The sequence below is a fragment of the Gadus macrocephalus genome, chromosome 5 (genome assembly GCF_031168955.1).
Source record: "Gadus macrocephalus chromosome 5, ASM3116895v1".
Taxonomy (NCBI): domain Eukaryota; kingdom Metazoa; phylum Chordata; class Actinopteri; order Gadiformes; family Gadidae; genus Gadus; species Gadus macrocephalus.
Genome location: NC_082386.1, coordinates 12,415,772 through 12,426,199, shown reverse-complemented (window position 1 = coordinate 12,426,199; position 10,428 = coordinate 12,415,772). Strand labels below are relative to the sequence as shown.

The following is a 10,428-nucleotide window of genomic DNA, read 5'->3' as shown; positions in this document are numbered from 1 at the left end:
GAAGGGCTGCTAGAGTATTGCAAGCAACTAATCCCGTTGTAAATTGTAGAATTTTTCAGATACATCAAATGTTTGTTGGGCCGAGGAAGAGTTTTGGCAAAGGTAATGTCATGATGTGCTGGGATCATCTCTATACTCTACACCGTGTATACACACTTGCATAATTTCTCTTTTCTACGGTTCACCCAGTTTACTGTTACAGCATTTTTGTCCGGTCTGTATTTGGCCGTTATCATCGTTGTTACTGAAATTTGAATCAATACTTTGACTCTTAACCAGCATCATCCCAGAGTCCCTTTGGATGAAAGGGGCAGAAAGTGCTTAACGACAGGATGTAAACGTGAAACCACCAAACCCCGTTCGGTCGGTCCTGTTGATGACTGCCGCCCCCTCCCCACTCCCCAAGCGAGCGACGTCACTGATGATTCGCTGCTTCTCAAATCCCAGTCCACGCAGCTGCTGCAGAAACAGGCAGAGAAGAGGCTGCGGGAGGAGACGGAGACCAGGGAGCTGAGGCAGGCGGTGTCCGATGGACACAAGAACTCCAAGGCGGCCATGGCAAGACTGCAGGAGAAGAAGCAGGACATCGGTGAGTCCTTCCGCTCCGCCCCGACCCAGACCAGCACCTCTCCCCTCCTGTCCTCCACACCTCGCCGCCGTTAACAAACTTCTTGTTTCTGTCGTCGACCGCGCGCAGTGAAAGAAGTCTCGCAGCAGAAGCAGGAGCTCCTCCGGCAGGCGATGGAGCAGGAGCAGGAGGAGCTCTTCAGGCAGTTCAACCTCATCCAGGAGACCCGAGCCATCGAGTCTGTGCGTCCCATCAGACACAAGTTTGTGGACGAGACGGAGGTGAGTCCCACTTCATTTCAGCCCCACGCCGGACACCGGAACAGAGCCGACGTACGAGCCCTCTGCTCTCTGTGGTCGTTCACCCAGACGGCGGGCCACGGCCTGCTGGGGGAGATGTCCCCGGCGGAGCTGAGGGCGCGGCTGTCCCTCCAGAGGGAGGCCGAGGGCCGCGAGCGGGGCCAGAGACGGGAGCGGATCCTGGGGGAGAAGCGGGACAAGGAGCAGCTGCTGCAGGAGCACCTGGAGGCCATCGACCTCCACAGCAAGGCCCTGGCGCAGGCCACCGCACTCAGGTCAGGGCGGACGCAGAGCCACACTGAGCGGAGCCACGGGGCAGGTCTACTCCCTTTGAGAGGGACCCAGCTAAGCCCTAAGCCACATTGAATGCAACTATTGTGACCCAATTTTGTGTGAATGTAAGAAAGGTTTATTGTCAGCGAAGTGTTTGCAGTATTAAAGGAATAAAGTGTTAACTGAGGAAAAAGTACAAAAAAAGCGTACATTTTCTTTGGTAGGTATGTTTGTTGGATGAATGGCGATACATTGTTTCTCCTCCTGACAATTGTACTAAATGCCCTAAATGTAAATGTAAATGGGTGGCAGGAAGGAGGAGAAGAAGGAGAAGATGTCGAGACAGAGTGCTCTGCAGCAGACGGTGCTCGAGGATGAGAGGGTGCGGGCGCTGCAGAAGGTCCTGCAGGAGAAACAGAAGGAACGGCAGAGGCTGAGACCGAGTGCGGGCGTCAGGCCAAAAGTGACCGAGGGGGCGTCTAACGTGAAGAATAGCCAACACCAGCAGGTGACGATGAAACCCATCAGCATGTAGAGCAGCACACTTTCTTTTATTGAGTTGGATGTCGAGTTCTAGTTCGTTTCCAGTGTATCGTGCCGTTAACAGCTCAGTGTTGTCCGTTCATTATTTTAACTGTCAAAACTTTTCCAGGAGAAACCGGAGGAAGAACGCTGGGCTGAGCTAGAGAGAAGCTTAGAGCGGCAGTTACAGAAGATGCACATCAAATGAAATTAATAAAAAAAAAAAACATGGACGTTTTCCCTGCTATTTGAGTTCAATGTTATTATTATTATTATGTTGTTATAATTGTATTAGTATCAGTTATCAGGAATTAAGGAATACTTTTGTTTCTGTATTTGTAACGGTATGAGGCCCCACAGATTATGTGTCGCATGTTATCATTGTTTGTCACCTATAGTGCCCCTGCTGTCTGTAAGATGTAAATACATTCCTTTCAACATCCAGCCCATTCTGCACTCTTCCTGCTCAGTCCTCGCCTAAGTAAAATCACATGATGTACATGTTGTCATATGACACCGAGGAGACAGCGCTCGCCGGGTTCGGATTCAGTCCTGATTCACCAACCACCTCCGTAAAGTACAGGCATATTGTCAGGGATGAAATTCAATAACATCGTCTGGCGGTTCAACTTCTACTAGCCGGAGCATGGAATGTTGGGGAATCTTGACCACGATTGCTGCCGCCTGCCTTCTAGGTACGTTTGTTATTTTGAGTTATGTTAAGTTATTGGGTTCAGTTCAGTAATGATGACACATTTCAAAAGTGGTCACTGGATCGTCTATTTATTTAATTGATACATTTGTCAGCGTGTTGTCACGTTATTTAACAATGGTTACAAATGTGTTTTTTAGAAGAAGTCTTGAAGCAAGTTTAAATAAATCTTATTTCTATACATGATGGGATTTATAATTAAACTTAAGTTAAATCATAGATTTATGTTGATTTTCTCATAGCCTACTGATGTCTTAACATACTTTTTCTTACCATTTTAAATGTTTCCCCAAACAAAGGATTACGTTGAGCTGCTTGAGGAATCATATGACCCCTCATTCTGAATAATTACATTTCTTGAAGAGGTCAGCCCTTACTCGACCAAGCAGTTAAGCAGCTAATGTGATTATTACCACAATATTGCATCTGTTCAGATCAGCCACTGGCTTGTTCGTTTTTCTCCAACTAACTAGGTGTATAAAATGTTTTTAAGTCGATGAACTGGTACAAAACGTTAAAATACACAAAGGCATTCCGTGCCAAATTATTCTCGGTATCACGGGGCACATCTCGACTAGTCAGGAGACGCATCTGCCTTGAATCAGAATACCTTCTGTTTCACATCTCCTTGAGATCGTCAATTAAGAGGCTGGGTTTGTTTTGAGCCAACGTTCACACAATGTTCTAATGTATGCGACATCACTAGTAAGAACTTTAACTAAATAAAAAACATTAACTTATTTCTCAGGCATGGTGGTATCCCAGACAACACTCGCTCCAGCCGTGGTGAGCACCACAGCCATCAGTGAGAACACGACTGATGTGACTGCAACTCCCATGATGCTCAGCACCCTCCCCCCGAGCTGCACTGGTCTCAACTCCTCGACCTGCGAGGTCTGTGTTCCAGGGTCCCACTATGACAACGGTGAGGTTCAGCGGCTGGGACTGGTGGCTAACTGTTGTGGATGCTTGCAAATGACATCCCATTTTTACCCAGCTCTAGTGGACAGTCCTATATTACATATGGCTTTGAAACCCTGTGTTGTGTATCACTTTATTAACTGAATTCAACATGTCGGGTAATTCAATTTAGCTCTTGGTATCATTCATGAGATGGTTGCTGAGAGATCATGGCTTCCAAGCAAACAGAAAACGTTTCTGTTATTTGAGGGCATAATGGAGGTGCACATTAGGAGCAGGATTCTGCAAAAATGTGCAACTGTGCTAAGCTTACAGTACAACGTTTTAGAATAACTCTCCAATAAACGCCAACACCGTCAATAGAGCCCTGTCAAAGGAGCCCCGTCGAGTGAGCCCTGCCAATAGAGCCCTTTTAATAGTGCCCTGTCAATATAGCCCTGCAAATAGAGCTCTGCCAATGCAGCCCTAACAAAAGAGCCCTGTCGATAGAGCCCTGTCACTGTCAATCTTATCAGCTGTCGCAGTCTCATGTCTTCGTAACCCAGGGATTGTCTGGGCCCGATGAACGCTCACTTGAAACAGGTGCAGCCCTGTTGACTTAAAACCCTGTCCTGATGTTTGCTACGTAGCCTAGCCGCGTGGCAAATAACACAAATACTTAAAGATTGCTGCTTGACCGAGGAAGGCAGGCAGTGAGGTATAGGAGCTGAGGTGCTGAAGCTCACGGCCCTGTGGTTGTCTCCAGGGACCCTGATGTGCTCCTGTTGTCCAGACTTGGGGTCCTGCCTGTTCCCTGGGGCCTGTCTCCTGTGCGCCAGAGGCTTCTTTCAGCCGCTGGCTGGCCGGCAGCAGTGTCTGCCCTGTGGGCTGGGCCTCTTCTCAAAGTAACCGCCTACCTCAAACATATGTCCCATATTCATCTAATATACACGTCGCAAATACGCACAAAAATTTAGTCATTATTGCTCCAAAAACTGACCATGTATTCATGCTGGCTTGCATCTATTTATTGACCACTGATCTGGGAATTGTTTAACTGTACTCTGACATTTATATTTAGGGCATTTAGCAGCCGCTTTTATCCAAAGCTACATTAGTACATTTATCAGAAGAAAAATAAACCACAATATTTCGCTGTCGGTAGATTCAAGATATTCATAGAAACAACTGCTAGGTTAATCCCTTCCCCGTCTACAACAGCTAGGATAAAATGAGGATGCTCCTCCTCCTGTGATGATGCTAACGACACACTTCCTGTCCCTTGTCGTCTGGTTCTCGTAGCGTGACGGGCGGCTCCACCTGCCAGCCCTGCCCGCGCGGTTCTGCTGGCAACATCACCGGGGCGGACTCCTGCCGGAGCTGCACCCCAGGTCTTGGCCCCAGCAGCGCCCCGTACACCCACTAGGGGTACAATATGGGATACTGTTTGCACTGGAGTCTGCTTATCATCCAATGCATAAACCACGCATAACCCTTTAAATTAAAGGTTAAATGGAACGTATTTTCACTTCTCAATGTTTGATGCAATTATAATCAGTGAATCAATTTGGTCCGTAGAGAAAAGGTGAGGAAAGCAAATGGATAACAAAAGATGGATGATTCATAGTGTAGGATTATGATGACGTCGATGCATGCATCATATTTCTATCCAAAATGTAACAATCGATTAATACGATCTCCCGTTCTCCTGACCCCGACTGATACGCACATCGGTGGCTGTTGACTTCAGCAGAATCAACACATGTTCAAATCAGATCTGTTTTATATTTTTCAGGCTTCTTCTCATCTCAGCCAGCTTCCAGCTCATGTAACCCGTGTCTTCAGGGAACCTTCTGCAAGTAAGCTGCCCAGAGGACTTCCCCACCTCCCCCCCGCCTGTCTGCCATGATTAGTTCTGTTTGTACCGCATCACATGCCCATTGCTCATGGTTCTGCTTCCTGGAACCTAACAATCAAAGCGGTTACATGGATACAGCGGAGACCAAAATACTGTCAGAAGTTATGCTTCAGGGAAGCTGAGGAGGATTTAGCTTTCCTGATATTTTGGGTTGGAGGTCGACGCTGGCAGTATGATGATTTGAACCCCTGCTTTGTCTAGAAGGGCTAAGATACATTCAAACCGAACATAACTTAAGATCAGGCTTATACCATGGATAGATCAAAACAACCTATCAAAAGTTAGCTTTAAGGTAGACAGGAATTCTCCCTTAAATTCCCGAAACTCTTGAACGTCTATCTATGGTCTGTTGTCCAGTTTAATTGGGAACATCTGGTCAACAGAATAGAAATAGCTTTGGCTCAGACAATCATTAAGTCAACAGGCAGCTTAATTACATTTTCTTTACATTTTTTTGTACCTGCTAGTTAGGGGCGTATCTGCTCATGTTTCCAGCAGCTCCTTTATCTCAGTCACTGCTTTGTGCTTCATAGTCTAATCTGAAATACATGTTCCAATCTAACTTTTTTTTTTACACTTCCTCTTCCAATAGCTCCTCTAACTGTGCGGAGTGCCCCGTCTGTCCTGTCGGCACAGAATCCCTTCTGATGGCCTCAAAGGATTGCACTCAATGTCGGCCAGGTAACTGTGGATTTTATTTTTAAAAACGATATAGCAACAGACTGTATTATTGTTAACAGCTGTCAAATATGTTTAACTGTCGATTGTTTCCCCAGTGATGATGGCCAAGGGGACTCATGCATGAGGTACAGATATTCAAATGTTTTGTTCTGTTTTTTTTGGACAGGCATGCACAAGGCAGCACATCAGATGATGTGTCAAATCTGCAGCAGTGGATTCTTCCAGATCCACTGGGGCAGGGAGAACTGTGACATCTGCCCTGAAAACCACTACTGTCCTGTGAGTGTTAACCTGCTTAGATAACAGCAAATATAATATTGTGTTTAGGTTTAGGGGTTTATTGACGTCCCATGTTTTGGATTTCGGCCATTTTCCTATTCAACACTAGAGGGTGCTCAACGCATTTGTTGGCTCTATGCTGTGGCCATCAACAGTTGGTCCTTTTTACTAGAGTCCCGATGTGAGCCCCATCCTCTGCCCCGACGACGCCTTCTGTCCAGCGGGGAGCAGCTCCCCCAGCTACTGCATGGAGACGTTCTTCCGCAAGTCAGGGGAAACATGTGAGCTCGCCCCGGTCACCATCGCTCTGCTAGTCATCGGTGTAGGGGGTGAGTAGCGTGGAAAAAGTACTAGGATTGTCGAGTTGATATCTTTATTTGATTCACAAAATCGGAAATTTAATTATTTAGGAGGTCAACATTGCCCGCAGAATCTTTTGTTTTACATAGGATGACTGCTTATACTGGTTATACTGGCTCTAATGGTTTGGATGTAAACCATTAGAGCCAGTATTGCCCACACATTGATAAAAGGAAAAAACCTAAGCCTAAATTATCTTCTAAATGGCATACTGACCCAGACATACTTTGTCCTTAAACCAGAGGATTTTGTATTAATATGCATAAGATGTACACATTATTCACCCACACAAAATAGAGAAGACCAAAGAAGATGCAGTACTTGTAATAATCCTATGTAAATAGACAATATTAATCCAGCACTTTTCTAACCAGCGGCCACTCAAAACGCTTTAGAATATCGCCTAACATTCACCCATTCATGCACACATTCACACACCGACGGCGGTGTCAACCATGCTTGCAACAGCCAGCTTGTCAGGAGCAGTTAGGGAGAGGTGTCTTGCTCAGGGACACATCGCCATTCACCGAGGGGGAGACAGGGATCGAACTAGCAACCTTCCGGTTACAGACAAACCCGCTCTACCTCCTGGGCCTCATCCCGCCTCAATAAACGATGGGAGTTTTATGTCTGATTTAAAAAAAAACAACCCGGTTCAATGTGTTCCCAGTGGCCTTCCTCTTAGTCATCCTGCTGGTCCTCCGTCGACGGAGAGACACGGACAGCGAGCTGTCCGCTGCCCGTGCCCCGCTGCTCCGCAAGGAACGTCCTCAGGGCCGCTACCACGGCATGCCCTGCGACGCAGAACCCGTGTACGCTGGCTGGTGATGAACACCCGGCGGTCCCGGTGGGACGCCCGTATGTTCCGGTCCTCACTAGACGGCCACACGGAGGCGCTGCGTTTGTATCTGCTTATGCCACTGCTGTGGATGAAGAACATGTCCTGAACACCCAGCTTTGTTGATTTGAATACTATGTGGAAGATTATTCTTTTGTGGTACTTTTTACTGAAAACTTTCCATGTTTCGTTGACTGACACTGTTGTAGTTATTTTATTCGATTATTGAAACGATCCCTTTTTGTATCTTAGGCGAAGGAGTCTAGACTCGGTTGTGAAGTTTGATGAGGACATTCTCTATGTCTGCAAACGCTGTCTTATGTTGTGCACTTTGTTTCTCTGAATTAATTTAATGTGTTTAATTGCACTCGCATCGCTGCAGATTTGCAGGTGTTTCTGCTTTGGTTGTTAGCTTTTGGTTGTACAAAGTCATTTTTTATGCATTTGATTGCAGTACCTGAAGTTGAATGGTTTTTTTTGTTTAGTATTTGTCATCTGTCATATTTAAAAAGATGCTTGTGTGTTTTAATGAAAACAATTACAAAGCTTTCACCTCGGGCTGGACCACAGTTTAACTTGCACTATGCAATCTGTTTATCGGTTGAACAAAGAAGGTATTAAAACTGTACAGTTTTTGACAGAGGATACTATGTGGTTGTGGTGGGCTGTTTCTGCATTTGTTGTTGCAAAATTGTCTTTGGAATGTCAAATAATTACACGTTGAAACATAAAGTGTATCTTATCAATATCTTAATTAAACTACTACAACTACAATACGAATATATTTTCATAAAAAATAAATAAAAAGGCTATATACTTTAAAGCAATGTAATGCCTTACATGAAAATCATTTCGACCTCTAGACGAGCTGCTATTTATGAACGCACCAGAACAGTACCTCAAAAAGTTGGATACTGTCTACCACTGTGCTCTGCGATTTTTAACTGGCTGTGGAAATCGTGTCCATCACTGTACCCTATATGCCACTGCAAAATATCCATCGCTCTCTGCACGCAGACTCTCACACTGGTTGTTTTTTATTTATAAGTGTCTCATTGGACTGGTCCCCTCTTATTTATGTGTATACATGTCTGCAAACAAAGGTAATTATGGTTTGCGCTCTATAGATGTGTTACAGATGTTTTTTCCCTCGGCTAGAACTGAGTCAGGGAAAAAGGCCTTTAAATATGCTGCGCCCTCTGCCAGGAACACTGTACAAAAGGACCTGAAGCTGTCACAGCTGCATGGTTCCTTAGGAGAATTCAATGCAATGCTAAAGGACAGGGAAGATAGTACTCTTGGAAAGTGCAACTGCTTGCAAATATATATATATATATATATATATGCTTTTTTTTTTATTATTATTTCACATAGTCGTATTATTTCATATAAATAGTTGTGTCTCTTATCCTATTTTGTACTGTACATTGACTGGTGCTGAGTGTGGTTTGTGAGAATTTATGTGACTGTTTATTTTATCATGGTGCTGCCTTCTTGGCCAGGTCATTCTCGTAAAAGAGATTCTAATCTCAATGAATTTCTACCTGGTTATAAAGGATTGATGATGATGATGACGAGCGCACAAAACATTTTAACAAAACCGTGCAGCTTGTCCTTTGAGCTTCCCGTAGTAGGCATAGAATAAACATGGCGGCGGCCTTGGTGAGGAAGGTCCCCGGTACGTATTTCTCAAAATGTATATGTTCTCTGGGAGCTTTCATAATAAAACGGGTCCAATGTATTTCGAAATTTATGAAATAATACAAGCAACTAAAGAGACTATCACTGTCATTTACCTTATCACATGTTTTAGCTATGCAGCTACAAAGCTAATGCATGCAACCCTCAATACCATGTCCTGTCAATAATAATTAATTTGTAGTGTTACTTTCCAGGTTTCCTAAATTTCCCTAGTTTCCTAAAATCCGTTCCATCCTTCCGATCCATGGTAAAGATCTGCTTTATTTTACTTTATATGTGCTACTTTAATAAACCTGTGTTGCATAGGCCTGTTGAGACCTCTGATGACCTGCGCCAGGGCAGCCAAGATTGGACAGTTTTCTACCCTAACGCGACCCCAGACATCTCCGATATTTGCTGCCGCTACTATCAGGGCTTCGCCGGCTCTTCATTCATGTCTCCCAACCCAAGGTGGCATTTTGAAACGGTAAACACTGTCCTACAAAGGACACCACCACACGGAAAGATTGTGTGCTGACACCGGAAGTGATTTGAACTATGTAAATACATTTTCTTTCCTATCTTTTCAGTGTCACACCTCTGCTTCCTAGTTTGGGTCTGCAGCCATGCCGAACCCTGACCTACTTTGGGCTGCGTAAGGGAAAGAAGAAGACCGTGAGGTCCGTGGTGAAGCGGTTCCTGAGGCTCCATTGTGGTCTCTGGGTCAGACGGCAGGTACATGATGAATCATAGTTTCTGCAGTGGACATATCCAAAAAACAAATACTGTGCCAAAATAAATACGTTATTCGGATAACTCCTAAAGCAAGAGGATAGTTACATAATGTATATATAAAAAATATAATAACATTTTCCCTACTTTCTTTCAATAAATAGGCCGGATACAAGAAGAAACTATGGAAGAAGATGCCTGCCAGACGGTACAGATTGAGGCAGCATGTGTTCTGTAACAAGACGCAGAGCAAGATGCTGGATAAAATGACCGGTCCATTCTGGAAGAGAAGAAACTGGTACCTTGATGATCCCTACTTTAAATACCATGATCGTGTCAACCTGAAAGTATAAATCCTGTGTGTATATTGTCTTTGATTATGGTGTAATAAAGTTATTGTATGAAAGAAGGAAAGATTGTCTTCCATACTTACGTAAACACTTGGTCATGTCGTATGGCATCAGAGACAGAATTAAAGTGTTTTAGTTCAATGTTTTAACTTTTATATTTAAGTATTAACTCCCCTGGTTAAACTGTTCGTATCCTCACAACATGTGTTGGCTGGTCCAAGGTCAAATAAACAGATCACTCAATCTCATTATTGATCTTTTCTTATCAGAGTTGAGCTAACTTGTACCTCTGCCTTCCCTGCTAATACAGCTGTCA

At 44.5% G+C, this 10,428-nt stretch overlaps 3 protein-coding genes across 5 annotated transcripts in view; all 3 read left to right on the top strand.

Moving 5' to 3' along the window:
• Window positions 1–2,106, top strand: part of cfap99 (cilia and flagella associated protein 99) — a 5,047-nt gene extending 2,941 nt beyond the window's left edge. For all 3 annotated transcript variants that reach the window (XM_060052398.1, XM_060052399.1, XM_060052397.1), the window contains 5 exons: window positions 448–589; window positions 698–849; window positions 937–1,142; window positions 1,453–1,648; window positions 1,793–2,106. In XM_060052398.1, coding sequence (XP_059908381.1) covers window positions 448–589; window positions 698–849; window positions 937–1,142; window positions 1,453–1,648; window positions 1,793–1,870 — 774 coding nt within the window. In that variant the 3' untranslated portion in view covers window positions 1,871–2,106. The remainder of the gene's footprint in view (window positions 1–447; window positions 590–697; window positions 850–936; window positions 1,143–1,452; window positions 1,649–1,792) is intronic.
• Window positions 2,107–2,129: 23 nt separating this feature from the next.
• Window positions 2,130–8,177, top strand: si:dkey-21a6.5 (signal peptide, CUB and EGF-like domain-containing protein 2). Its single transcript, XM_060052400.1, has 9 exons — window positions 2,130–2,357; window positions 3,123–3,299; window positions 4,041–4,179; window positions 4,577–4,665; window positions 5,070–5,133; window positions 5,785–5,873; window positions 6,040–6,152; window positions 6,325–6,481; window positions 7,183–8,177. Exons 1-9 carry the CDS (start codon window positions 2,309–2,311, stop codon window positions 7,338–7,340), a joined length of 1,035 nt encoding a protein of 344 aa, XP_059908383.1. The 5' UTR covers window positions 2,130–2,308; the 3' UTR covers window positions 7,341–8,177.
• Window positions 8,178–8,867: 690 nt separating this feature from the next.
• On the top strand, window positions 8,868–10,360 carry mrpl35 (mitochondrial ribosomal protein L35). Its single transcript, XM_060052396.1, has 4 exons — window positions 8,868–9,028; window positions 9,358–9,517; window positions 9,621–9,765; window positions 9,927–10,360. The coding sequence occupies exons 1-4, from the start codon at window positions 8,998–9,000 to the stop codon at window positions 10,113–10,115; spliced, it is 525 nt and encodes a 174-aa protein (XP_059908379.1). The 5' UTR covers window positions 8,868–8,997; the 3' UTR covers window positions 10,116–10,360.
• Window positions 10,361–10,428: the final 68 nt, after the last annotated feature.